Source organism: Motacilla alba, chromosome 1A (assembly GCF_015832195.1).
Source record: "Motacilla alba alba isolate MOTALB_02 chromosome 1A, Motacilla_alba_V1.0_pri, whole genome shotgun sequence".
NCBI classification, from domain to species: domain Eukaryota; kingdom Metazoa; phylum Chordata; class Aves; order Passeriformes; family Motacillidae; genus Motacilla; species Motacilla alba.
Window position 1 is genome coordinate 1,024,466 of NC_052031.1, and position 27,859 is coordinate 1,052,324.

The window sequence follows — 27,859 nt, forward strand, 5'->3', positions numbered from 1 at the left end:
TTGCTCCAGCCTGGATCGATCGCTCAGCTCTCCCGACAGCGGCGCTCTCGCCGCAGCCTCCCCCCACCTGCCAACAAGCCCGTAGCTGATAGGCCGCGGCCGAAGAAGCTCGGCGCTGATTGGCGGATGGCGCTCCGTCCCTCAGGCAGCGGACGGGCCATGTCGGCGGCGGCCGCGGCCCGGGACGGGCTCGGGGAGGGCGCGGGCGGCGCCGCGGGAGGCGGCGATGGCGGCGGGGGAGGGATCCTGAACCGCTTCGTGCAGCTGCCGGGCAGGCCGCGGGCGGCGGGTGAGTGGCGGCCGGCGCCGGGGATGACCCCGAGCCCAAGGCCCAGGAGGGGTTCGGGAGCGGGGCAGCCCCGACCCTGAGGGGTCCGGGGGCTCGGGGAGCGAAGCATCCCCATCTCAGGGGACCGGGATCGGGGCAGCCCGTTTCTAAGGTCCGCAGGGGTTCGGGGTCGGGGCACCGCCGTCCCCAAGGTCCTGAGGGGTCCTGGCCCGTGCACCCCCATCCCGGAGCAGCAGGGGCTGGGACAGGGCTTCAAGGAGTCTGTGGTCGGGAATCACCCATCCCCACGGCGCTCGGGCCAGGGGCACCCCCATTCCCGGGGGGTCCTTAATGGGGGCATCCCCATCCCCCCTATCAGAGAGCTCTGCTCAGCCCAGCCCCAGGCTGCCACACGCGTGTCCCCAAGGCCCCGAGGGGACAGCTCTGCCTGCCTCTGGGGCATTCCGGGGGGAGCAGACCGGGAATAAGGGCGTGACCATGTCCCCAAGGCCAGGAATGGTGTGAGGGGAGCTGGGGTACCCCAACAGGCCGGGAATAATGGGGTGATCCTGTCCCCAAGGCCAGGACTGGTGTGAGGGGAGCTGGGGTACCCCAAGAGACTGAGAATAATGGGGTGACCCTGTCCCCAAGGCCGGGAATGGCGTGGGGGGAGCTGGGGTACCCCAAGAGTCGGGAATAATGGGGTGACCCTGTCCCCAAGGCCGGGAATGGAGGGGGGGGGAGCTGGGCTGTTCCCATCCCGGTGATCCCAGGGCACGGAACCTGGGCTCAGGGATGGGGGGCAGTTATCCTTTTACAGATGGATTTGGGGTCACCCCCTCCTGCAGGCCGGTATTGGGGTCCCCGTGCCAGCGTTCCCTAGGCATTGGGAGGTGCCTGGATGCCCCCCTGGGTGGGGGAGAGGGGTACCCCACAGGGACCAGCCCCGCTTCTGCCCCCCTGGGTGAGCCTGGGGTGACCCCTGGGGTGCCCCCACGCTGCCATCCCGCTGGTTTGGGGTTTTTTTGGGACATCTTTCCCTTCCCCCCTCTCTGCCGGCAATTATTCCCGCACTTCTGGGTGTGTGCCACCCCAAACCCCCCAGCAGGATGTGAGGTTCCCCCGGGCTGCCGGGATTGGGAAGTGCTGCGGCCCTGGCAGGGGTGTGGGACACCCCCGTGTGTGCCATCCCGTTTCTCCTCGTCCCTCTGCCTCCTCCTGACCCCGAGCTGCAGCTCCCGGGGCCTGGAATCCTTTCCTGCCCCTCACATCCCTCACTTCCCGTGGGACACCAGGCCCCTCAGCCCCCAGGGGTGGCAGCAGCTGGGAAGGGCTTTTCCAGCCATGTTCCCATCCCTCAAACCTGCCCTGGCTTTCCTCTGGGAATCCAAATTCCCCTGGGAATCCAGCCTTTCCTTAAAAATCCAGCTTTCCCCTGGGAATCCACCTTTTCCCTAAAAATCCATTTTTTCCTTAGAAAATCCAGCTGTTCCCTAAAAATTCATTTTTTCCTTAGAAATCCATCTTTCCTTAGAAATCCAGCTTTCCCCTGGGAATCCACCTTTCCCCTGAAATCCATCTTTCCCCTAGAAATCCAGCTTTTCCCTAAAAATCCAGCTTTCCCCTAAAAAATCCATTTTTTCCTTAGAAATCCATATTTTTTTAAAAAATCCAGCTTTCCCCTAAAAATCCCACTTTCCTTAGAAATCCATCTTTTCCCCTAAAAAATCCATTTTTTCCTTAGAAATCCATATTTTTTCTTAAATCCAGCTTTCCCCTAAAAATCCCACTTTCCTTAGAAATCCAGCTTTCCTTAAACATCCATCTTTCCCCGGGAATCCGTTTCCCCGTGCCTCAGCCTCGCAGCCTCTCCGGGCAGCCCCGGGGCTGTGCTGGGCGGTTCCGCACCTCCTGGTTTTGGGCGCAGGCTCAGCCCGTCCCCATCCCAGCCGGGAAATGCCGTTTCTGGCTCCGGGAAATGCCGTTTCTGGCTCCGCTTCTCCCCGCTGCGCTGAGGCGTGCCCGGGGCCGTGGGGGCTGCCCCCGCCCGGCCCTGCCCGGCCCCTGTCCCTGCCGGCTCCGCGTGGCCGCTGCAGCCCGGCTGCCCCAGCCCCAGCCCGGCTCCCCCAGCCCCAGCCCGGCTCCCCCAGCCCCAGCGCGGCTCCCCCAGCCCCAGCCCGGCTCCCCCAGCCCCAGCCCGGCTGCCCCAGCCCCAGCGCGGCTCCCCCAGCCCCAGCCCGGCTCCCCCAGCCCCAGCCCGGCTGCCCCAGCCCCAGCGCGGCTCCCCCAGCCCCAGCCCGGCTCCCCCAGCCCCAGCGCGGCTCCCCCAGCCCCAGCCCGGCTCCCCCAGCCCCAGCGCGGCTCCCCCAGCCCCAGCGCGGCTCCCCCAGCCCCAGCCCGGCTCCCCCAGCCCCAGCGCGGCTGCCCCAGCCCCAGCGCGGCTCCCCCAGCCCCAGCGCGGCGTGCGGGGCCGGCTGCCCCTGGCCCTGCCGAGGCGCCTGTGTGGAGCTCCGGCAGCGGCCCTCGAGAGAGGGATTCCCCGCACTCCTTTCCTCCAACCTGATTTCTACCTCAGCTCCCACTTCTCCTCCAGAGTTCCCAGGTTTCTTTCCTCACCTCCCAGTTTTCCTGCTGAATTCCCAAGATTTTTTTAATTCCCAGTTCTCTAAATTCCCAATTCTCCTACATTTTCTGCCAAACTTTTCAGGATTCTTTTCTTACTCCCAATTCCTTTCCAGGGTTCCCAGGTTTGTTTTCCTAACTCCCAGTTCTCCTCCAGAGTTCCCAGGTTTGTTTTCTTAGCTCCCGGTTCTCCTCCAGGCTTGCCAGGTTTCTTCCTCACCTCCCAGTTTTCCTGCAGAATTCCCAGGTTTTCTTTCCTTCCCAATTCTCCTAAATCTTCTTCCAAACTTTTCAGGATTCTTTTCTTGCTCCCAGTTCTCTTCCAGGGTTTTCAGTTACCCCCTAAACTTTCTTCCAAACTTTTCAGGATTCTTTTCTTACTCCCAGTTCTCCTCCAGAGATTCCAGGTTTGTTTTCCTAACTCCCAGTTCTCCTCCAGGCTTGCCAGGTTTCTTCCTCACCTCCCAGTTTTCCTGCTGAATTCCCAGGTTTTCTTTCCTTCCCAGTTCTCCCAAATATTCTTCCAGACTTTTCAGGATTCTTTTTTTTACTCCCTGTTCTCCTCCAGAGATTCCAGGTTTGTTTTCCTAACTCCCAGTTCTCTTCCAGGCTTGTCAGGTTTCTTTCCTCACCTCCCAGTTTTCCTGCTGAATTTCCAGGTTTTTTTTAATTCCCAATTCTCTAAATTCCCAATTCTCCTACATTTTCTGCCAAACTTTTCAGGATTCTTTTCTTGCTCCCAGTTCTCCTCCAGGCTTGTCAGGTTTCTTCCTCACCTCCCAGTTTTCCTGCAGAATTCCCAGGTTTTCTTTCCTTCCCAATCCTCTAAATTCCCAATTCTCCTAAATCTTCTTCCAGACTTTTCAGGATTCTTTTCTTGCTCCCAATTCTCTTCCAGGGTTTTCAGTTACCCTCTAAAATTTCTTCCAAACCTTTCAGGATTCTTTTCTTCCTCCGAGTTCCTTTCCAGAGTTTTCAGGAGTTGTTCCTCCATTTCCCCCGTGCTATTCTATGCCCTGGTGTTTGTAAGATTTGGAAAGATGAAAACAAAAGTCAAACAGAGGTGGTTTGTGGTTTGTTCTTTTTCTGCCCACGTTTTCCAGTGTTTCCATCCAGCTCCTGGGATTAAGGGCATGGGAGCAATCAGGACACTTGAGTGGATTTTTGCCTCTCCTGGCTCAGCATTCCTGCTCCTGCCCTCAGCTGTAATTCCCAATCACAGAAGGGTTTGGGATCTTTGTATGGAGAGGTTCAGTTTTGAATATGCATTTAAAAAGGGCAGAAATTCCAAACATCCCAAACCCCTTTGTGTCATGGAGAACTCCTTCCTCAATGGGCATTCCAGGGGCTGCAGGGGTGGGCAGGCAGGTGTGAGGGGCACCAAAGACACAATTCCAGCTGCAGCAGCTGGGGTGACATCCCGGGAGCCCAGAACCTGGGATCTGAGGGGTTGGGGAGCAGCCTCGTGGACAGGGAGCTGAGGGAAGGCAAATCAGGACCTGGGCTGCAGCCACGGGATTTGGGATGGAGAGATGGGATCATCCTGCTCTTCCCAGTGCCCCTGGAATTGAGATGGAGAGATGGGATCATCCTGCTCTTCCCAGTGCCTCTGGAATTGATTTGGGATGGAGAGATGGGATCATCCTGCTCTTCCCAGTGCCTCTGGAATTGATTTGGGATGGAGAGATGGGATCATCCTGCTCTTCCCAGTGCCCCTGGAATTGAGATGGAGAGATGGGATCATCCTGCTCTTCCCAGTGCCTCTGGAATTGATTTGGGATGGAGAGATGGGATCATCCTGCTCTTCCCAGTGCCTCTGGAATTGATTTGGGATGGAGAGATGGGATCATCCTGCTCTTCCCAGTGCCTCTGGAATTGATTTGGGATGGAGAGTTGGAATCATCCTGCTCTTCCCAGTGCCCCTGGAATTGATTGAGATGGAGAGATGGGATCATCCTGCTCTTCCCAGTGCCCCTGGAATTGATTTGGGGAGAGTTGGAATCATCCTGCTCTTCCCAGTGCCCCTGGAATTGATTGAGATGGAGAGATGGGATCATCCTGCTCTTCCCAGTGCCCCTGGAATTGATTTGGGATGGAGAGATGGGATCATCCTGCTCTTCCCAGTGCCCCTGGAATTGATTGAGATGGAGAGATGGGATCATCCTGCTCTTCCCAGTGCCCCTGGAATTCTGGGCCCACTTCTGCTCTCCACAAGTGAAGAAATTCCCAGCCAGACTGGAGAGCATCCCAAGGAGATGGTCCAGGGAAGGAAGGGTGAAGGATTCAGGTCTCTTCTCCCTGGCAAACCAGAGCAGCTGGGGCTGCCCCTGGAGCTCTGGAAGTGTCCAAGACCTGGTTGGGCAAGGCTTGGAGCAGCCTGGGATGGGGGAAGGTTCCCTGCCGTGGAATGGGATGATCCCTGAGGTCCTTTCCATCCCAAACCATCCTGGGATTCCATTCCATGATTCTGTGAGAAGGGAGAGCTTTAGTGGAACCTCACTGGGGTTTTCCAGTCCCTAAAGCATGGCTACAAAGAGGATGGAGAGGACAAGGAGCAGTGGGGACAGGGTGCACTGGGAAAGTCCATCCCAATGGAAAAAAAGACATTTTTCCCAGTGAGAACCATCAGTCCCTGGGACCATCATTGCCCGGGACCATCGTGCCCTGGAGCCATCATTGCCTGGGGCCATCAATCCCCAGAGTCACCATTCCCCTGGACCATCAATCCCTGGAGTCATCATTCCCTGGACTCACCATTCCCTGGGACCATCACTCCCTGGACTCACCATTCCCTGGACTCACCATTCCCTGGGACCATCACTCCCTGGAACAGCCTCTCCTGGGATGTGGTGGAGTCCCTGGAGGGTTTCAGGACGTGGCTGCTCAAGGTGCTCAACAACCTCATCCCAGGTCCTTTTCCCACAGGACGTTGGGCCAGATGATCTTCCCAGCTCTGTGGTTTTCATTCTCCACAATTCCCTTCTTTTCCTTTATGCTTTTTGGAAACAACCCAAGGATCACTCCGTTTTAGTGGTGTAAAATCCTTTAAAATGGGATTGCCCCAGAGATTTTGGAAACAAAGCCTGGGAGAGCCAGCCCTGTTCACACAATCCCTGGGCTGGGAGAGACCTGCAAGGCCATCGAGTGCAGCCCAGCCAGACCCTGTCCCCCAGTGCCACACGCAGGCTTTGGTGACACAGCCAGGGATGGTGGCTGCAGCACCTCCCCGGGCAGCCATCCCAGAGCTTTCTCCCCTTTCTGGAAAAGCTTTTTCCTGCTCTCCAGCCTGAGTTTGCCTTGGCCCAGCTCGAGGCTGTGTGCTCTGGCTGTGTCAGTGCTGCCTGGAGCCAGAGCCCAGCCCAGCTGAGCACAGGCACCTTCCAGGAGCTGGGAGAGCGAGGAGGGCAGCCCTGAGTCTCCTTTCTGCAGGCTGAGCACCCCCAGCTCCCTCAGGGCTCCTCTCAGGGTTTGTGTCCCAGCCCCTCTCCAGCCTCGCTGCCTGTTCTTGACCTTGATCCAAAGCCAGGGGCTCTCCCAGGATGGTAATTCTGGAAACACTGCTTGGAGGTCTCAGCAGTGTCTGGACATCTCTTGGCTGTCCTGCAGGCTGTGTTTGGCATCCTTGGCTGGATCCTCCGGCTGCTCCCATTTCCCCTCAGAGCCGTTGTTCAGGGAGCCAGCTAGAGCTGGGATTTTTTCCTCTTGGGATTTTTTCCTCTTGGGAATTTCTCAGGCGTGGGCAGCCTGCCCAGGAAGGGAAGGGTGGGATCTGCAGAGGCTGAACGCAGCTGGGTGAACAAACAGATTTTAAACCTCACTCTTGGCGATGCATTCCCAGTCCTGCTTATCCAAACATTCCTGAGGGACTCCAATTCCACGAGTTCCAAACTTATTTTGTCCAGCTGTTGTGGAAAAGATGAAACTTTGAAGATGGCAGTCAAAGTCAATATTGACTTGTCTTGTTCTGGTTCAGCCCTTGACCTAAACGTCCCTCAGGATTCCTGCAGGGATCAGAAAAGGAAAGGGACAGATTGAACCCTGCTGTTGTGGATGTTGAAAAACCAGGCAGGAGGAAAAATAATCACAAAGAATCTTTAGAAAGCCTTAAAAAGCAGAGAAAAGGACACGTGCACAGCCCCGGGGTATTCACCACAGATGTGGGACGTGGAAAAGAGGAGGATCCAAAGCCACGTTGGATTTGTTGCCTTTACACCCTGTAGTTATTCTGTTTATATTTCCAAAAATAGGCCTTGAAGTAGAACTTCTGCTGCTGCTGGCGATGCTGACGATGTGGTGGTGGAACACACACCTGGGGGGATGGCCTTGAGCTGGGATTTGTGGGGCTGAAGTCACGGATGGCTTGGGACACCCTGATAACAGCCCAGGCTCTTCACTGGTGCTGTTCCCTTTGCTGTTATCCTGACAGGAAGAACTTTGAGATACTCAAAATGCTGCAGATAACCCTGGGGTGGATGTTGGGATCGAATTACCTCGGGGAAAGAGGGACCTGATCAAGGAGTGTACAACTGCGGGATGGTTTGGATGGGAAGGGAACTCAAAGTCCATCCAGTGTCACCTCTGCCATGGCAGGGACACCTCCCACTGTCCCACGTTCCAGCCCCATCCAGCCTGGCCTTGGGCACTGCCAGGGATCCAGGGGCAGCCCCAGCTTCCCTGGGAAGCTTGTTCAGTGCCCCATCATTCTCAAAGCAGAAGTTTTTCCTCACATCCAGCTGGAATTTCCTGTGTTTCAGTTTGTGCCCATTGTCCCTTCTCCTGTCACCAAGCGCCCCATTCCTCTCCACACCCACCCCTGAGGCAGAAATAGATTTGGTTAGGGTTCCTGGCAGTCATAAGAAAAAGGATGGTTTCAGGAGGCTCTAAACAACTTCATGTTCATGGAATCATGGAATCTTTTCCGTTGGAAAAGGTCTCAGTCCAGCCATTCCCAGCACTGCCATGGTCACCACTGCCCCACGTCCTCAAGTGCCACATCCACAGGGAAATCCCTCCAGGGATGGAGACCCCACCCCTGCCCTGGGCAGCTGTGCCAGTGCCTGACCACCCTTTCCAGGAAGGAATTTCCCAAAATCCCCCCTGAGCTGCCCTGGCCCAGCCTGAGGCCGCTCCCTCTCCTCCTGTCCCTGTTCCCTGCAGCACAGCCCGACCCCCCCGGCTGTCCCCTCCTGGCAGGGACTCGTGCAGAGCCACAAGGTCCCCCTGAGCCTCCTCTGCTCCGGTGTCACATCTGGAAACACCTTCTTGTCCCATCCCCTGTCCTAATTACAGCTCCTGCAGGAGAGGAGTTCAGTGAGGAGCAGTTTGGAATTGTCAGTGCAGCAGCTCCCTCACAGCTCCTGGGTCAGTCCCTGCTTCAGGGCAGTCAAGCAGGGTGTTGCCAGGCCAGTGCCCAGCCAGCACTCTCTGTTGGACGGCTCAGCCCTTAATTAGGACTTGCCTTAATTATGTCCCTGTCGTGATGCTTCAGCCTGGAATCTCTGAGTCCATTGGGTTGGAAAAGCCCTCCCAGCCCATCCAGTCCAAGCTGTGCCCCATCCCCACCTTGTCCCCAGCCCAGAGCCCTGAGTGCCACCTCCAGGAGTTCCTCAGACACCTCCAGGGATGGGAGCTCCAAAGCTCCCTAGGCCAAGGCCTGACCCCCTCTCCATGGGGAAATTCCTGCTGGTGTCCACCCTGAGCTCCCTTGGCACAGCTTCTCATCCCGAGGGGCATTTGCAGGGCCAGGCTGCCCCGGGACCCACCTTCAGCACGTGCAGGGGCCGCTGCTCGTAGCTCTGCCCGATCTGGATCTTGCTGACCAGGCTGGGATGATCCTCCACCAGGACGTCCATCCACTCAGAGATCTGCAAGGAGGAGCTGCTGGGTCATGAGGCTCCTCCTGGTTCTCACCTTTTGCTCTTGAGGGTATCCAGCAAGCAGAGCTTCCCTGGGGACCTGGGACTCCCCTGGAGAAGACCTCGTGCTCCCTGGAGAACAGGAGGTGGCTGGAGCTCCATGTGAGCAGGGAAAGGCACATCCAATCCAAGCTGTGCCCAACCCCCACCTTGTCCTTGGTGAAGGGAGGGAGAGATACTGACTCCATTTCAGAAGGCTGGTTTATTATATCATGAGATATATTATATAAAAAAAACACACTATAACTGTACTGCAAAGAACAGAGAGAAAGATTCATCAGAAGGCAAAATAAGAACAGCAAGGAATCAATAACAAAATTCTGTAAGTTGTAGAGAGTTTGGAAGTTGCTGCTTTCTCAATTAGTTAGCAAATAGAAACATCTCACATGAACTAGTTCAGAAAACGCTTGCTGCATTCCACAATTACAGATAACAAATTGTTCACACTTGAAGCTGAGGCCCTCTCAGCTTCTCAAAAAAAGAAAATCCTAGCAAAGGGATTTTCATAAAATATCATAACTACAACCCCTGCCATGGGCAGGGACACGTTGCACCATCCCAGGGTGCTCCGAGCCTGGCCTTGGACCCTCGCGGGGATGTGTGACCCCTTCCTGTTGAAAATTGGGATTTCTGGCTAGGTCAGGCGCCTTCCCTGTTTGATTTTGGGAGGTGGGTGGCACTGAAGGCCTCCTGGGTGGTGGGTTTTAATTTCTTTTCTTGGAGTTACTCCTCTTACCTTTAGTTTATTGGCTTTATGTAAAACTCAGCCTTATTCTCCTCTTTTCCCTCTGGAAAATTCTCATGGCAAGTGTCAGAACTGGAGGGAAATAAAATCTGTATTTTATATAATATCTGAACTCCTAATTCCTTACCACCTCTTAAATTAGGATGCAGAATATTCCCCTCTCCTGTGCCCAAACATCCATGTCCCCACTACAGATTTTCCCCTTAATTCCTTAACTTTCTTCCCCTCTTTTTTCAGCCAGTGCTTGTTAGTTTTCCAAGTGGGAATTGCTGTGAGACACAATTATTCCTGGAAACACCCCAAATCTGTCAAAACCTTGTCTGAACCCTGGAGAGCAGCTTCGTTTTGGACCAGAGTTGAACACGATTAAGCAAAGCTGCTTGTGCTCAGCTCAAGTTCATTACTTGGTCTGGACAAATTATTTATTTCATTTATTTCACTTTTCCTGTCGGAAAAATGCTTCACACCTTTTTCTTTTTTTTTTTTTTCTTGCGGTGTTGGATTCATAGCTGGGAATTATAACAGAAGGAAACATGCTGGGCCCTCATTAGATGTTTTCCTGGCTCCTTTTCTATCCTAAAATCCATAAAAAAGTCTGTGGGAGCAGGTGGGAGGTGAAGGTCACCGATTTGTTTGGCTTTGTTTTTGTCAATTGTCAGCCAAGACCTTGATTTCTGTTGTCCAGAAATATTCCTGGTTAGTTTTATTTTGGCTGAATCCATCTTTTCATCTATCCAGTTGAGAGCTGAGCTGGAATTGTCCTCCCTGCTTTTATTTCCATTGAGTTTTTTTCATTTTTTCATTTGGGAATGGCTGCACGTGCCTGGAGGATCTCAGCTGGATTCCCTGCTCCTGCCCCCTGCAAGTGCCTTTATTTAGGAATAATTAAATAAATATTTAGGAGCAGATTTTCCCTGTTCTGTCCGACCTGTGCAGTGACAAAAGGCACTAAACTTTGTCACTAAACTAAACTGAAATGCTTTGTTTAATGACAAAGTCTTCTTGAGATCCAAGGAACAAAGGGAACAAGGGGCAAAGAGGGACATCACAGAGAGGTTTTTGTTGGAGGGAAAGCAGATCCTAATTTTTTTATCTGTTGGGCAGCTCTAAATACAGACATTTGGGATTGTTTCTGAGTGAAATTTGCCAAACAGAGTGAAAGAAGAGGGATTTTATCAAATACCTCAGAAAGGGCTGTTGTGGAAGGGTTGCCACGCGGTCCAGGGGCAGGAGTGAGATGGCGACACACAGGCTGTCCCTTCTCCAGCCTGTCCTTCCCAAAGCCATTTCCTCCTGCTGCAGAGGCCCTTCCCTGTGGAATGCATCCCAGTGGGTGCACTGCTGCCCCTGGGACACACGCTGAGCTCTTGTGGAGCTGTTGTTTCTCCTCCTCCTCCTCCAGGCCACAGGTGCCCCCCGGCCAGGAGCGGCCATCGCTGCGTGGCCGACAGTTCCAACCTCTACGTCTTCGGGGGCTACAATCCCGACTACGATGAGTCTGGGGGGCCGGAGAACGAGGACTACCCCCTCTTCAGGGAGCTCTGGAGGTACAACTTTGCCACGGACACCTGGCACCAGATGGGCACCGAAGGCTACATGCCCAGGGAGCTGGCCTCCATGTCACGTACGTATGGGAACCCAACTCCTCGCGTGCCTGCTCCTGCAGCTATTTTAATCCTGGCTATTTTAGTCCAGGCAAGAACTGGAAATCTGGATGCTGTTTTTCCAAGCAGGCCCTGAGGTTGGGTTGGGTTTGGGATTTTTCTTTCCATTTTTGCTCGGGAAATGGGAAAGCAAGAGGTGTTTTCCAGGTGTTTACCTTGCTGTGCTTTCAGCAGGAAGGTGCCTCATGCAGACATCTCCGAGCATCCAAAAATAGCTGTCTTTGTTCACTTTTCAAAGCAGGCCTTTGGTTACCATGGTTTTAGTTGGGATCCTTTCTCCTTTAGAGCCTCTCAAAGCCATCAATGCACGGGCTGGATTGTAGGGAATTTTAGCAGCCCTGAGCACTGCTGCGTCCAGAGCAGGGAAATGGAATGGTTTGGGTTGGATTGTAGGGAATTGGAACAGCCCTGAGCACTGCTGTGTCCAGAGCAGGGAAATGGAATGGCTTGGGCTGGATTGTAGGGAATTGGAACAGCCCTGAGCACTGCTGCGTCCAGAGCAGGGAAATGGAATGGTTTGGGTTGGATTGTAGGGAATTGGAACAGCCCTGAGCACTGCTGTCTCCAGAGCAGGGAAATGGAATGGCTTGGGCTGGATTGTAGGGAGTTTAACAGCCCTGAGCACTGCTGCGTCCAGAGCAGGGAAATGGAATGGCTTGGGCTGGATTGTAGGGAATTGGAACAGCCCTGAGCACTGCTGCGTCCAGAGCAGGGAAATGGAATGGTTTGGGCTGGATTGTAGGGAATTGGAACAGCCCTGAGCACTGCTGTGTCCAGAGCAGGGAAATGGAATGGTTTGGGCTGGATTGTAGGGAGTTTAACAGCCCTGAGCACTGCTGCGTCCAGAGCAGGGAAATGGAATGGTTTGGGCTGGATTGTAGGGAGTTTAACAGCCCTGAGCAGTGCTGTCTCAGAGCAGGCAAACCTGGAATGGTTTGGGCTGGAAGGGAGCATGAAGATCATCCAATTCCACACCATGGGCAGAGACACGTTCCCTAGAGTAGAGCAGATTGCTCCAAGCCCAGTCCAGCCTGGAAAAATCCTCTCCTGCTGATCTCACAGCAATGAGCAGCCCTGTTTTTACTCTCTCTCCCCCAGTTGTTTTACACGGCAACAACCTCCTGGTGTTTGGGGGCACCGGGATCCCCTTTGGAGAGAGCAACGGGAACGACGTCCACGTGTGCAACGTCAAGTACAAGAGATGGGCCCTGCTCAGCTGCCGCGGCAAGAAACCCAACCGCATCTACGGCCAGGTGGGGAGCACGGGGAGCTCCCGGGGCTCAGGCACCACCATCCCCTCTCTGCTCCTCACCTCCCTCTGAGGAAAAGCACGAGGAAAAGCAGGTGTCCTTCGGGAAGAAATGGAGCGGTCTTGGGTTTTGGAGATTGCAAAGGAAAGGAGGTTTTCTCCTCGTTAGAAAGGGCAGAATTTGTTCATTAAATGCCTGCTGCAGCTGAATGAAAAAAAAAAAAGTGTGATTTAAGGAGTGCTTGGTAGTCAAAAACCTTCAAACCCCAAAACTATAAATCAGAATTTAAAAAGTGATTTAAGCAGAGGTTCATAGTCAAAACCTTCAAAACCCAAAACTAAATGAAAATTCAAAAAGGGTTTTAAGGAGTGGTTCATAGTCAGAACCTTTAAAATCCAAAACTTTAAATGAAAATAAAAAAGTGATTTAAGGAGTGGTTCGTAGTCAAAGCCCTTAAACCACAAAACTCCAAATGCAAGTTCCTAGGGTTCCCTTATGTTGGAATTTCACCTTTTAAGGCTTTCCATAAAGTGGGTGAACGAGGTGGACAGGGAATGAACTGACACTCACCACAGGACTGACCCTTTTTGCTGGTGCCCAGCTGCTTTGGAGGAGCAGGAATTCCCTCTTCTCCAGCCCCAGGTGTCCCAAATCCTTTCTGGTTTCTCTGCCAGGCCATGGCCATCATCAATGGGTGTCTCTACGTGTTTGGAGGAACAACTGGCTACATTTACAGCACTGATCTCCACAAGCTGGACCTCAACACCCGCGAGTGGATCCAGCTGAAGCCAAACAATATGTCCTGTGACATGCCAGAGGAGAGGTGAGCACCTGGGCAGCCTCAGGGAGCTTTTTTGGGAGGTAGGGGATGGGAAGCTTTGGGATATCTTGCTCTGGTTGGCATTTCCAGCCCTCCTTTGCCTGGGAGTTGTTGTGGCATTGGGAGGAAGGATTTTGGTCGCTCACATCCATGGTTTGGTGTCCAGCTGAGAACAGGGAATTGGGAATGGAAGAATCCCAGAATGGTTTGGGCTCATAGGAATCTTAAAATTCTTCTTAAATTCTTAAAACAAATCTAATTCCACCCCCCTGCCCTGGGCAGGGACACCTTCCAGTATCCCAGATTGCTCCAAGGCCTGTCCAGCCTGGCCTTGGACACTTCCCTAAGAAGGGGCTGGAATATTGATGGCTGTCTGCTATTCACTAATCCTTGCACTTAAATAATTAATAAATACTCTGCAACCAGAAAATGCTTTTCAGACTTCTGGGGTGCTGCTTGGAGGGCTGAGGAAAGCTCCCACATCTCCTGAATGCTCCCAGCCTGAGGGACTGATGCGGCAGAGCCAGGCTTGGGAGTTTCTGCTGAAATCCCTGGGATTTGATGGTGATTTCCAGAAGACTTTTTGTTGTTGCTAATTGTGCTGCTCTGCACCTTCAGGTACAGACATGAAATTGCTCACGATGGTCAAAGGATTTATATCCTGGGAGGTGGAACTTCCTGGACAGCTTATTCCTTGGATAAGGTGAGGCATTTGGAACCCTGGACAGATTTTCCTCACTGAGGAATTACCAGCACAGCCTCTTCATCTGGCTTTGCCTGGAGAGCCTGGTAAAAAAAAAAAAAAGAAAAAAGAAAAAAAATAGAATTGGGAGCAGATTGTTCTCCTATTTCTGTAAAACCTGGATTTGCCACAGAATGGCTTGGTGATGGATCTGTGGTCACTTTAAATAGTGCTGTGCTTCCAAAAAAGTGGAGTCTGCAGCACTTTATGTGACATTTTATCTCTCCATTGTCCCATTTTTCTCCCTGTGTGCAGCAGGAGAAAGGTATTTCTAAATCCTTCTGAGAGCTCGAGGGTGTGGATTTTAATTGGTCCAGCTCTTCTAAAAAGCAATATTCTTTTCCTTTTTTCAGCTGTAGGGCTGAAATAGCAAAGCTGGGATGGAGCTTCAAAGGTGATTTTAGACCTGCTTAGTCACTGCCTGGGATCAGCTATTTTTGGGTTTCCACTTAATGAAAAAAAGGGATTTATTTGTAGTGGGTCAGAGCCTGCATCACCCTGGTGCTGGCAGAGCCAGGAGGGTCTCATGGCTCCTCTTTCCCCCCAGATCCACGCCTACAACCTGGAAACCAACACCTGGGAGGAGATCACCACAAAACCTCACGAGAAAGTCGGTGAGTTTGGAATTTCCCTTCTTTCCCTGTAAGCCAGAGTGGCCAAGGTGCTCGAGGGTGCAGATTTCTTGTTCAATGCGTGGCTTTATGCTGGGTTTGAGATCCTGCTTGTGCTGCAGCACTGAGGATGAGCCCATCCAAGGGACTTTGGCAGTCTGGCTTCCCTCTCTCCCTGCTTGGGAAAGGTGGCAGTGCCTGGATCTGCTCCCAGAGGATCCAGATCATCCCTGCTCCCTTTGAGGCCCTGGGCTTTCCCTGGAATCTCAGCTGCTTTTCACCAAGCCAGATTTGAGACTCTGGGGAACAAAATTCCAGCACTGTCTTCCTTCCCCAGAGAGAAATTAGGGCTCAAACCTGAAACAGCTGCTTAAAATCACACCTTTTATACCTGGGATAGCAGAAAAGCAAAGCCTCTTAAAAATGGAACTCCGTGATTAAATGTTGAGACAAAAATCACCACCTGCACTAGCACTTTAAAGCAATTATTGCTGATATATATATTTTAAACTTATTGTCCCCAGGCTTCCCAGCAGCCAGAAGATGCCACAGCTGTGTCCAGATAAAAAATGGTAAGATTTACCTCTGGGAAATTGGTGTATCTTGTGCAACCAAACAGGGGAGAGCTGGAGAGAGCTGCAGGGAGCACGTGGCTTTTCTGGAAGAGGATTTTTTCCTCACTGACAGGCTTTAAGCTGCCCAGCTGGCACCATTCCTTCTTCTGCACTGAAAAACCAGTTACAATCTTGATCCCTCTTTTCCAAACCCTTCGGGTCAGTGGCTGAGTGCTCTCTGTGGAAGGGTGGAGGGAGATGCTGGATTGTATTTCCTAGGAGTGTTAATTGTGCCCGTGAAAGTCAGGCAGGAGCTGGGAGATGCTTCCAGCCCACCAGCAGGATTTGGCAGCCTCTGAACTGAGAACCTGGGCAAAGCTGGGAGCAAGGCAGGACTGGGAGCTGGGGCTGTTCCCTGAGGGTTTCAAATCCCTGGAATCTGCTCAAGCCCAGGTGTCTGGGAACCCAGCTTGGCTGTGAGCAGAGAGAACGCTCTCCTGCTTGCAGTGGCATTTACTGAGTCTGCCGTGGTGGGCTTGGGGTCACAGGCAGGCTGGGCAGGGGGACACGGGCCAGAAATCCAGCCTGACCCCCAGTGTGGGCAGGGGAGGGGGGATTCTGCCCCTCTCAGTGAGACCCCACCTGCAGAGCTGCCCCAGCCCTGGGCACAACATCAGAAGGACCTGGAGGTGCTGGAGAGAGCCCAGAGGAGGCCTCAGAGCTGCTCCAAGGCTGGAGCCAGGCTGGGAGAGCTGGGGGTGCTCACCTGGAGAGGAGAAGGCTCCAGGGAAAGCTTCCAGCACATTGCAGGGCCTGCAGGGGCTCCAGGGTCGCTGCAGAGGGACTGGGGACAAGACCTGCAGGGACAGCACCCAGGGAATGGCTGCCAGTGCCAGAGGGCAGCCATGGATGGGATCTTGGCCATGAGGAATTCCTGGCTGGGCTGGAATTGCCAGAGCAGCTGGGGCTGCCCCTGCATCCCTGCAGTGCCCCAGGCCAGGCTGGACACTGGGGCTGGAGCAGCCTGGGACACTGGCAGGTGGCCCTGCCCATAGGGACAGAACTGGATGGGCTTTGAGGTCCCTTCCCACCCAAGCCAGTCTGGGAATCTTTAAGTGGCCTCTGCTTGGTGGTGGGCCTGATTTGGGAGATCCTGAGAGCATTTGTTGGGGTGCAACAGTTGCTGACCCCAAACCTGTGTGGGGAGGGTGATCCCTGAGCTCTCTCCCAGCCTGGCCCCTGGTTCCTGGCAGGGGCTGGGCCTGGCAGCTCCCCACATCCCCTCTCTTGCAGATGTGTTTGTGTGTGGGGGCTACAACGGAGAGGTGATTCTGGGAGATGTTTGGAAGCTGAACCTCCAAACTTTCCAGTGGGTGAAGCTCCCAGCTGCCATGCCAGAGCCCGTGTACTTCCACTGTGCTGCTGTCACCCCAGTAAGTGACTCCTTTTGTTCCTCTGGAGCTGGGATCCTTCCTCCAAGCACTCTTACCTTGGGGTGGGCTGCAGATAGAGCTGATGGTCCCAAGGAAGTGACCTCCACTGGATGCAGCAGCTTTTGGGAGGCTCTTCTTCCTGCTGCTCTTTGAAGAGTGGAGCCACACTCTGGGTTTTGCTTTCTGAAAGAAATGATGCAGAATCTGAGCCTTTAAAGTCTGTGTGGGTACAGCAGTTCCTGCTTCTGAAAGGAAAACAAAAAAGCACAAATACTCCCTGAGTAAAGTGATTTTATCCTACTGAGAACAGCCTGAGGTGAAGGATTGGATGAGGCTGTTTCCAACCCTTTGGAAGCCACTAAGGAATGTTGGTATAGCCAGAGCTTTTGGCCTTAAGTCTGGAGGGCTGGGATTGGTAATTAACAGCCAGAAGGGCCTGTGGCTGTGCCTTCACCTCCCTCATCTCCTTAGGGCAGAGATCACATTCCTCGCTGTCACTTCATGTGGGGAGTGTTACAAATGCAGCTTTTCCTGGGAAGTCTGATAAAGGTGTTTCCCAGGCAGCTCAGTGACTGCCTGGACAGCTGGAATGCCCTTTCTTTGCCAGCCTGTGGGAAAAAAAAAAAAAAAAAGGCCACTCAGCAGCTGAGTTTTTCCCATCTCTCTGTGTTCCTGTCATCCCTGGAGCAGGGTTGTGCTGAGCCAAGGGAATGCAGGATGTCTGAGGTGGGTGTAGTTTAAAAATACATTATTTTTAGCTGGAACATGAGTATGGCTCTGTACTACTGTATTAACAGTTTGCCACACTCCTAAAATGGATTTCTTGGCAGAGAAATCACCTGAAACTCCCAGCAAGGCACTCAGAGGTGATGCTTAAATGGCTTAGGATGAGACATGGCCCCTGCAGCAGTGATTCCTCCCTTGACTCAGAGCATCCCAGGGCGAGTGGCTGAGGCAGCGAGGTGGGAATAAAGCCCAGTCCTGCTTTTCCTGGCTCTGTAACTCCTGTCCCACTCTCCCCACCCAGGCTGGCTGCATGTACGTCCACGGAGGGGTGGTCAACATCCACGAAAACAAACGGACTGGCTCCCTGTTCAAAATGTGGCTGGTGGTGCCCAGCCTGCTGGAACTGTGCTGGGAGAAGCTCCTGGAATCCTTCCCTCACCTAGCAACCCTCTCCAGATCCCAGCTTTTGCACCTCGGACTGACGCAGGGACTCGTTGAGCGACTAAAATGAGAACATCTCCCGCTTCTGTCCAAGAGCCACCACGCTGAAGAGTTCCCCCTCCCGCCCCTATTTATGGATTCCATGGATGGTCCTGCTAAGAACATGGAGGAACCTGCTCTAGGCCTTACTCAGCAAATACATCAATGCCTTTCCACACAAGGTTACTTTTAGTCATTGGAAAAAAAAGAAAGTCCCCTTTTAATTTATGGAGCTCTAAGTTACACCATTAATCCAAAAGTATTTTCTGAGACTAAGCAGCCAACCAGCAACCTGTCATCAGCACACGCTTGCAATTAATTGGGGAGCTTAATGAGTTCCTGAATGTCTGAGCCCGTGCTTACACGCGGCACCTTCGCCTCGGTACTTCCACCGTCGCATCCGAGGAGGGACATTTGATGCAGAACAACCACCAAGCTGCTCTTTTGCTCTGGATGCCCCATCCCTCCCAGCCAGCTGAGCTGCCCCTGTCCTTCCCCAGGCATTCCTGCAGCCCTGCATGTGTTCCACGGGCATGTTCCCACCCCGAGCTTCCGGAGACGCTGGAACGTCGCCCGGGGCGGCGAGCGAAGCTTGGCCCCCGCAGCTTCCCTGGTGCAGTGTCTGTGTCCTCCCCTTTTCATATTGAAAGGTTTGCTTGGAAGACTGGGAAAAAGTTGCCACTTAAGGGACTACTGTGTAGTTTACTGGGGGTGGGGAGGGAAAAGGTTTTCCTGAGGCTTTTGTAACCTTTTCGGCTCACTTTGCACCCAGAACGAGCTACAGCAAAAACTTACCCCGTAGATTTCAGAGCTCTTTGAACCTGCTCAACCGAGCCCTGGATCTCAGCATCTCCCAGCTTTTGGTTTTCCTTCCTCCCACGCATCCCAAATTGGCCTTTTTCTTCTTGTTTCATGTTCCCCTGAGGGTGGGAGATGCGATTTAAAGCTGGTTTGGGGAGTGCCTTTGTGGATCGCTCAGCCCAGGAAATACAGCATCCAAAAAAGGGGAGAGGGAACAACTGTCCCTCCTCCTGGGGACAGGGATTGTCTCTGCACAGGAAAGGGTGGCTCTGGTCCTCTTGTGCTCTCTACACTGCATTTGTTTAAGTGGCCACTGAACTCTGAACAGCTCCAGGCATGAGGTTTGTGCAAAATCCTTTTCAGTTGGAGCCCATTTTTAAGTGCCTTTTGTTTTTAAAATCAGCTTTTCCCAATGCTTTCCTTTTCATCAAAGGCAGGTTACACTCTGGGGTTTTAGTTTCTTTTTAAGAGATATTGCATTTATGTTTAAATAAACCATAGCATTGTCTTCATGTTGTTAATCCAAAGGTGCTGCCTGCTGGAGTCACTGCTCCCCACGTAGGGAGCTCACCCCTTGTCCCAAAATTAAGCTTCTCCTGGTCTTGAGAATAGATTTTCCTTTTTCTCCAGCTTCAGTTGCTGCTTTTTCCCCCCCGAGGCTCAGAAAACAAAGTCCAGACCACACAGCTGAGGCTTTCGCAGGTGCTGGGACCACAGGAACTGGTGGGAACTGCCTGGAGCTCTGGTGCCTCCATCCCCTGCATTGCACCTTCACAGGAATTGTGCATTTCAACCCCTTCCCAGCCTCCCTGGCTGCTGAATCCAGACCCTGCTGGCAGCTGGGGAAAGGTTCCCTGCTCTCCTGCCCTGGCTTGCAGTGACCTGCAGGACCAGCTCCTTTTTCCATGCCAAACTCTGAGGCTGGATATCCACACTTCCATCTTTGCCTTGTGGACCTTGTCCTGGAGCAGCCTGGCCATCCCTGGGCTGGTTTTTCTCTCACCTGCTTTAAAGAGCATCTCCCCTCATCCCCAGGGTGATACTGGAGCCATCCAAGATCTCTGAGCAAGCACATTCCTTAGGTTCTTAGGTTTTCCTTACTTTGGAAGTTTCTGGAGCTTTCTCCGAGGTTGTCACAAAGCCTCTCTCGATGGTTTTGGAGCAGTCTTGGGACTCTGGAGAGGTCTCAGCTGGCTGGAAGCTGGTCCCAGTTTTCAAGGGACAACCCTGGAAACCACAGGGCTGTTAGTCCCGCTCCAGTGCCTGGTAAAACCCTGGAAAAGATTATTCTGGGAAGTACTGAAAAACCTCAGGTGGACAGCACAGACACGGGTCACAGCCAGCACGGCTGCGGGAGAGGGAAGTGCTGCTTGGCCTCCCTGCTTTCCTGCTGCAGCAGCACAACCCCCCTGGATGATCCAGGAGAGCCAGGAGGTGGAACCTTCAGACTCCAGCAAAGTGCATCCAGGACAGGCTGGGGAGCAGCTGTGGGAAGGGACCTGGAGGTCCTGGGTGATGGGACAGCAGTGCCCTGGAGCCAGCAGGGACAGCTCTGTCCTGGGGACATCAGGGACAGCAGCAAGGGAGGGGATTGTCCCGCTCTGCCCAGGCTCCCCAGGGAATGGGATGGCCCAGGAGCGTTTGGACAATGCTCTTGGGGCCAGGGGGGGATTGTTGGGTTGTCCTGGGCAGGGCCAGGAGTTGGACTTGATCCCTGTGCATCCCTCCATCCCCAGCAGCTGGAAAGCATCACCAAGTAAACCACAAAGGTCCAAGGACTTCTGCTGATAAAAGCTGTACGACACCACCCACTGCTGGATTTTCCAGGGCTCTTTCCCATTCCATAGCCTCCATTGGCTGCTGCGTGAGGGACACCAGATCCTTAGAGGCTGCTCTTCCTAAAAAAGTGACTCGGTTGAAGCACTGAGCTCCCAGCTCCTGCTGAGGGGGGCTTGAATTGCTGCTGGGCTCCTGCCTGTGGATGAAAGCTTTAATTGGAATTCCCTGAGGGAGAGGATCCAGCATCTGCAGCAACTGATGGACAGGGGTAGGAGCATCCCCAGTGCTGCCTGGGATGGGGACAGGATGCAAGCAGACAGGGAAAGCCAGCTCAGAACAGAATTCCTGAGCAGCCCTCAGCCCAGGAGAGATGGTTTGGTTAATGTCAGTGAGATGGTGGCACTGAGTAGGTTCTCCTACAGCTTCTGCTTCCCCTCCATCCCTGTCCTGCCACCAGCACCTCCAGCTACCCACCTGGCAATGCTCCCAAATGTCCCACACTAAGGACAGCAGGATTGGCCCTGCTGCTGCCTCCCTAGGAAAACAGAAAGGCTGAATAAAGCAGCTTCATTAATCACTAACGAGCTGCAGAGGAGGGCAGGCCCAGGCTGCCTCCTTCCTCCCTCCTGTCAGAGTCCAGCACTGCTGTGACAGCACTCCATGCTGAAGGAACAGGGGAGGGGAAGAGGCACCAGAGCCTCCTTGCCTGTGGTAATGGACCTGTCAGTGTTTTGCTTTGGGATTTTTTTTGTTTTTCAAGATAATAAATATATCCAAGCCCCAGCTTTGTCCTCTCACCTCATCCATCAGCATTTCCCTGTGTGGAGGGAGATGTCCCCAGCTTGTCACACCCTATGGATAAGAAAGAGCAGGAGCGTCCCCTGAACCTTCTCAGGGGTCTGGGACAGCCCTCAAAGCCAGGAGGACCAAAGACAGTCAGAGAAGACCAGGCTGGAGATGAGCTGGAGCTTTGGGAGGGTCATGCAGAAAGCTGAGGTGACAGAGGACAGGAAATGGTGGCCACAGAGGGGCCCAGGCTGGTGCCTGAGGCTCATTTAAGGAGAAACAAACTTGTTTATGATTTGTACAAAACTGCTTTAATGACAAAACAGCTGAAAATAGCTTTGGGTGCATTTCTGGTGCCATCAAACATCCCCGTGTGCGATTCCCAGGCCCTTCCCAGGCCTGGGAGGATGAGGAACTTCTCAGGCACCTTCTCCCCGTGCAGCACGTCCCCAGGAGGGGTCTGTCCTCGAGACACACAGAAATCCCCTTCAAGACCCTCCTCTAAGGACAGTTTTCCTTCCAGCCACTCGAGTGTGGGCTGGAGATGCCTGTGTGACGCGCTCTGGCTTTGAGGCTCCTCATTTTGGGAGCCACCCCGCTGCCACCACCCTTCCCATCCCTGAAGCCCCACGGGGGGAGCCCAGCAGCAGCAGGAGCTTCAGGAAACGGCGCTTCCAGACCGGAGCCAGCCCGGCCAAGTCCCTGAGACACTGGAAAAGGTCTTGATGGGTGCTGATCCCAACGAGGGGCTGGAGACAGGAGAATCCAAACCTCAGCAGCCGCTGGGCGACGGGGCGAAGAAATACACGGCCAGGAGGATGAAGTAAACCATCACCAGCACCGTGCCTGGGGCAGACAGAGAGGGGTGGAGTGAGTTACTCCCTGGAGCGAGGAGGGACACCGGTTTAGACCTGGTGTGGTCTGGATTAGCTCCCTGCAGACGACTTCTATGGTTCTCTACAAAATGTCCATTAAAAGGGAGTTTAAAACCTTTTGAAGGGGGAAATGGGAGTGATCTCCTTGGAGCTGCTGTAGGGGAACAGCTCCAAAATGGTCAACCAAGACCCCAGGATCGCTCAGGTCACCACACGCCAAAAGCCCCAAAAAGCAGATGACCCCAGGGTTGGGCCCAGGAGCCCCCCATCCCCACATCCCAGGGAATACAGGGATGCTCCAAGTGCCACAGCACCCTGTGCGAGGCGGTCACCTTGGAAATAGTCACATTTGCCATCCATGAAGATGTAGTTCATGAGCACCACGCTGAACATGCTGGCGTAGACGTGGAGGTCGCTGAAGACGAGCGTGAAGTTGGTTGGCTGCGAGGAAGAGGATTTGGGGTTTATGGCAAGCCAGGACAGCCCCACGCTGACTCTGTCTGGGGACTTGTGTGTCACCCCTTAAACCCCTCTGCCACGCGTCCCCAGGGTGGGGACAGCACCAGGAGACCTCTGACCCCACTTCCCCTGCACTGAGCGGAGGGGAGACACTGCAAGGGCAGCTGTGGCCTTTCCATGTCCCACGGACACCATGGGACAGTCCCCCAGGGCTGGCCTGGGGCTACTCACGTAGAAGATGGTGAAGAGCACCAGGATGGGGATCTGGAGCATGCAGACCTGCACCGCGATGCAGTTCCCGATCTCGATGCTGGGGAGGAAGGACAACTTAGGGGCTGTCTCTGGGTGAGAAAATCCCAAACCACAGAGCCCGTGCCAGTTCTGACACCATTTTTTGGGTGACTGATCTCCTCGAGGACGAGCTGACACAGACTCTGACCCACCAGTGGCCGGGCAGCCCATCATGGGCACCAAGGCACAGTGATGGGACTGGGACAGGGCACAGGAACCACCCCAAAACTCATCCTTGGAGCCATCTCACCTCAAGCTCAGATTGTTCTGCAGAGCAAACTGGATGCCATTGACAATCTCTGGCAGCTCGGGCACCATTGCCAGCACAGTGACACCGATGAAGTACTGCAGGGAAGAGGTGACATCAGCCCGGGCCTGACCACATCCACGCCCTGGCCAACTGCACAGAGCATCTCAGCACCTTTCCCCCACTCCTTTTGGGGTTCCAGCTGCAGCCAGGGCAGGTCCCCATCCCTGGAGGGCACAGCTGGGTCCTTGGGGACAGCCAGAGCCAGCTCACCTGTGAGATGGTGGAGTTGGTGAGGATGGGGCTGATGTGCTCCGTGGCCAGGTCAGCACAGGCCGACATGCAGAGCGTGGAGAGCAGGAGGATGACCAGGGCCCGCCAGCGGGACCAGTGCACCACAGCACTGTGGTGGTGGCCAGGCACTGGCGAGAGAGCAGAGACGTGTGGGACGCTCCAGAGCAGTGACAAGAGCCAGCCTTGCAGCCGGGACATTTGGGGACACTTACTGTGACAGTCGCTGATGTGGATGTCGTAGATGTGTGTGTGGGTTTTGAGGGTGAAGAAGAGCCCGATGAGGTAGGCAGCAGGGAGCAGGATGGACACTGTGTACACCAGGGGTCTGTGGGATGCAGGTGACACTGTCAGTGCCACCAGGGTCTGGCATGGAGACCCCAGGGGACTTCCCCTGGGGATGAGGAAATGGGGCGCTGGATCATTGGGGTGGAGAGGCAGGGATGCAGGAACATGATCAAAGCCAGGAGGTGCCACCCCAGTGTGGGGACAGCCCTGTCCCCACCGCAGTGGACACTCACTGGACGTGGCTGTAGTAGAGGGTGCCGTTGTTGTCCATCTGCAGAGAGAGCACCTGTCAACAGGGATACAGGGGACAAGGGACAGCCCCGCTGCCACCACCCAGCACAAGAGCCAGGGGGGCTCGGAGCATCCCCGACACCAAATTCCCCCTGTTGGGGGTCCAGGTCCCCACTCACCAGGTCAAAGTGACAGTTGTGGCAGAGGTAGTGGCCCAGCGGGTTCTGGGTGACGTTGTGGCACTCGCCGCAGACCAGCTTCCCGTACACCTTGGAGAAGAGCGTTGGGGCAAAGACACCTGCAGGGACAGCACATGGAGCAGGCACCCACCCTGGGGGGACCCCCCAGACCTGGGGACACCCCTGTCCCCAGCTCACCTCCCACGGAGAGGAAGAGCAGGGCCGAGCTGACGCCCGCAGAGCGGCTGTTGAACCGCTGCTCCTGGTGCCGGATACCCCCGATGACCATGCACAGACCCTTGGGGATGGAAAAAACCCCCCCAAAAAAATCCCCCATCAGTGCTCTGCTCACAGCACCCTCCCAGCTCTCAGTGCCACCCGTCTCACCGGCACAAAGAGGACACAGCCCACCAGCGTCCCTGTCAACGCCGACTTGACCACCTCGGCGTAGCAGCGGTTGCCCTCACGCGAGCCCTTGATGAGGGCGGTGATGTAGAAGGTCAGCTCGGTGATGGAGCCAAACGTGGCGTTCACCACAGCTCCCACCGCGAAATTGCTCTGGGCCGAGATGCTGGAGAGGAGGAAAAGGGTGTCACAGCAGGGCTGGAGTGCCCCCACTTTGCCACCGAGCGTCCCCCGTCACCTCACCTGGCGATGGCCATGCCGATGTAGTAGGAGAGGGGCATGATGGAGAGCAGGGCCAAGGTGAACTTGACGGCGGAGCCGGTCAGATGGTTGGGGCTGTCCACGTAACCCAGCACCAGCGTCACCAGCACCAGGGGCAGCAGGTCTGGGGTGGCCAGTCAAGGACAAGCAGAGGGGGGGTGGCTTTGGGGTCGCTCCCCACCCGTCCCACGCCAGCTCCCAAAGGATACTGACGGCGAAGACGTTGATGCCGTCCACGGCGTATTTGTAGTAGTAGGGGTTGGCGGCGCGGTAACAGCAGAGAATCACCTCTCCCTCCAGAGGCACCTCTGTCTGCAGAGGGACAAGAGGGTCACCCCCAGCCCAAAATGCCCCCCAGAGCGGGGTGTGGGACCCTGGCCCCGCCCAGAGTGGCTCACCATCCTCAGGCGCCGGATGAGCACGCGCTCCGGGGGCAGCGGCAGGACGCGGGAGGTGGCGCGGGCGCTCAGCTTGGCCACAGGGATGAGGACGATGAGGAGCCACGCGGTGACACACACGAGCCCGTGGGCCAGCGCCAGCAGCGGGAAGCCCAGGCACAGCCACACCGCGGTGCTGGCACGGTGCTGTAACAGGAGGTGACCTTCAGGGACTGCCCCCCGAACCACTGACCCCAGTGGAGGGAAGGGGCCTGTGGGCACCTTGCCCACCACGCTGGGGGCTGCAGGGGGATGGCAGCGGGTCCAGCATGGGGCTCACCCAGTATCCGGTGCCCAGCCAGCACCCTGGGCGCCAGCGGAGCGGTGTGGCACCCCCGAGCAGGGCTGAGCTCTCCCCCACGCCGGTCTCACACGCCTGATGGGATTTGGGGACCTGGGGAGAGGAGGATGTCAGAGTCTGCATAGGGCACCCCAAGACCCCCCAGGGGCTCCCAAGGCACCCTTACCTCCACTTTCTGGATCACTTTGCCAAAGGGCCAGAGGAAGTACCCAGCCAGGTCCCAGCAGAGCCTCCCTGTGGGGACATGACCATCAGTGTCCCTTCCAGCTACAGGGACATTCCACGGAGAAGGGACCCAGGAGCCCCCAACAGTGCAGTTCTGAGCTCATCCAGCCCTCACACGGGGGTCCCAAATTTGGAACTCACCATAAGGAGCCCCCATGACGGTGATGAACATCACGGCAGCCACGAGGACGTAGAGGAGCGAGAGCCACCAGCCAAAGAGCAGCAGGTAAAGGACATTCCCACACGTCAGCGTGGACCCTGCAGGAGGGAAGGCACCAGGTGGGACCGTTGTCACCTGCAGCTGCCCAAATCCACACTGGCTTGTCCCCAAGGCCACCCACCTCCAGAGGCTCGGATGACATTGAGGTCAGAGTAGAGCTCCTTGACAATCTCGGACCGGTCCTCCCAGGGCCGCGCCGTCACGTGGCTCTTCCATTTCTTGAAGCCAAACTGCAGAGAGGGGTTTTTTTGGGATGAGTGAAGAGGAAGAAAACTAAACCCATTACAGCCCTCCAGGAGCACCCACAGGTGCCCCCACCCACCTTGTAGTTGTTGGAGAGCTTGTTGGCCTCCACGGCGTTCTCGGCCGTCAGGGTGGTTTTCACCACGCAGCTCTCGCACACCTCCTCCGAGTGCTGCTGGCAGCAGTTCGGGGTGGACGTGGCTGCGGGTGACACACAGGGGGTGTCACAGCGGCTGTGGGACCCCCAGGGCCCCATACCCGGCCAATCCCACAGCCGGCCTACCTGGGGGGACACGGGGACGGTGCAGGTGGCAGCCCAGGTCGCCCAGGTCCCCCTGCACGTTGTAGATGGCAGCGCAGTGCCGGTCGCAGAGGGAGCCCCGGCGGGGGCCGTCGCTGTCACCGCGGGAATCCGGGACCTTGGGAGCATCTGCGGGAGCTGCAGGAGTCACCCTGGGGCCACATCCCCACACCCCGCCCGGGCTCAGCGCGGCGGGACAGCCGAGTGCTGCGTGTCACCTCGGTCCCCAGACCCCGCAGGGGGTCACAGAGCTCCCAGGGCGGTACCCAGGGATGCTCAGGAGGGGGGACCCCACCGGTACCCGGTACCCGGCGGGGAATCCCCGCTCGGTACCCGGTGTGGGGGTCGGGAAGGGGGTGACCCGGTGGTGCCCGGGGACGGGGGACCCCCCTGGTGCCCCCCTCAGCTCACCGGGCGTGTCCTGCGCGCAGCAGCGGCGGCGGCGGCCGGGCTCGAGGTCCGCGGCCATGGCGGGAGCAGCAGGTGCGGGGCTGGTGGTCCCGGCCCGGCCCGGCCCGCCGGAATTTACCGGGCGGGGCCGGACATGCGCGCCCCCGGGAGCCGCCCCCGCCCCGGCGGGAGGAGCCGGGCCGCCCCCGCTGCGAGGGGATGCACCTGGGAGCGGGGCGGGAGCGGGGGAGTGGGGGAGTGGGGGAGCGCGCTGGGCGGGTGTTTCGGGGTGCGCGGGTGGGAGGGCGCGGAGACTGGGGTGCGCGGGGACCGCGGGGCGGGGTAGAACGGGGTGCGCAGGCATCGAGATGCGCGGGGACCGCGGGGCGTGGAGTAACGGGGTGCAGAGAGCTGGGTGCGTGAAATAACGGGGTGCAGAGAGAGCAGGGTGCGTGAAATAACGGGGTGCAGAGAGCTGGGTGCGTGAAATAACGGGGTGCAGAGAGAGCGGGGTGCGTGAAATAACGGGGTGCAGAGAGAGCGGGGTGCGTGAAATAACGGGGTGCAGACAAAGCGGGGTGCGCGGTGTTTTGGGGTGCAGCGAGAACGGGGTGCGTGAAATAACGGGGTGCAGAGAGAGCGGGGTGCGTGGAATAATGGGGTGCAGAGAGAGCGGGGTGCGCGGTGTTATGGGGTGCAGTGAGAGCGGGGTGCGTGGAATAACGGGGTGCAGAGAGCAGGGTGCGCGGTATTTTGGGGTGCAGAGAGAGCGGGGTGCGCGGTGTTTTGTGGTGCAGAGAGAGCGGGGTGCGTGGAATAATGGGGTGCAGAGAGAGCGGGGTGCGCGGTGTTTTGGGGTGCAGCGAGAGCGGGGTGCGTGGAATAATGGGGTGCAGAGAGAGCGGGGTGCGCGGTGTTTTGGGGTGCAGAGAGAGCGGGGTGCACGGTGTTTTGGGGTACACAGGTGAGAGGGTGCAGATATTGGGGTGCAGGGGTACCAGGGCGCACAGGGATATGGG

The 27,859-nt window shown here is 55.7% G+C and overlaps 2 protein-coding genes across 7 annotated transcripts; one reads left to right on the forward strand and one right to left on the reverse strand.

Annotated features, from left to right (window-relative positions):
- The first annotated feature begins 111 nt into the window (after positions 1-111).
- On the forward strand, positions 112-19,237 carry KLHDC10 (kelch domain containing 10). Its single transcript, XM_038154634.1, has 9 exons — positions 112-289; positions 10,953-11,174; positions 12,313-12,467; positions 13,139-13,287; positions 13,903-13,987; positions 14,574-14,640; positions 15,162-15,209; positions 16,485-16,624; positions 17,652-19,237. Exons 1-9 carry the CDS (start codon positions 127-129, stop codon positions 17,859-17,861), a joined length of 1,239 nt encoding a protein of 412 aa, XP_038010562.1. The 5' UTR covers positions 112-126; the 3' UTR covers positions 17,862-19,237.
- A 2,043-nt stretch (positions 19,238-21,280) lies between these two features.
- LOC119708742 (putative cation exchanger C521.04c) lies at positions 21,281-27,051 on the reverse strand. Of its 6 annotated transcripts, XM_038155503.1 has the most exons (20): positions 26,862-27,051; positions 26,433-26,579; positions 26,229-26,350; positions 26,028-26,136; positions 25,828-25,944; positions 25,628-25,695; positions 25,441-25,554; positions 25,122-25,307; positions 24,933-25,035; positions 24,706-24,847; positions 24,445-24,628; positions 24,256-24,355; positions 24,058-24,176; positions 23,881-23,918; positions 23,575-23,687; positions 23,342-23,490; positions 23,072-23,166; positions 22,762-22,840; positions 22,404-22,512; positions 21,482-22,042 (listed from the first exon to the last, which is right to left on the reverse strand). In XM_038155503.1, exons 1-20 carry the CDS (start codon positions 26,917-26,919, stop codon positions 21,969-21,971), a joined length of 2,226 nt encoding a protein of 741 aa, XP_038011431.1. In that variant the 5' UTR covers positions 26,920-27,051; the 3' UTR covers positions 21,482-21,968. The 6 variants fall into 6 exon arrangements, with proteins under 6 accessions (XP_038011427.1, XP_038011429.1, XP_038011426.1 ...); XM_038155499.1 differs by having other exon boundaries at positions 21,281-22,512; positions 23,342-23,687; XM_038155502.1 differs by having other exon boundaries at positions 26,229-27,002.
- Positions 27,052-27,859: the final 808 nt, after the last annotated feature.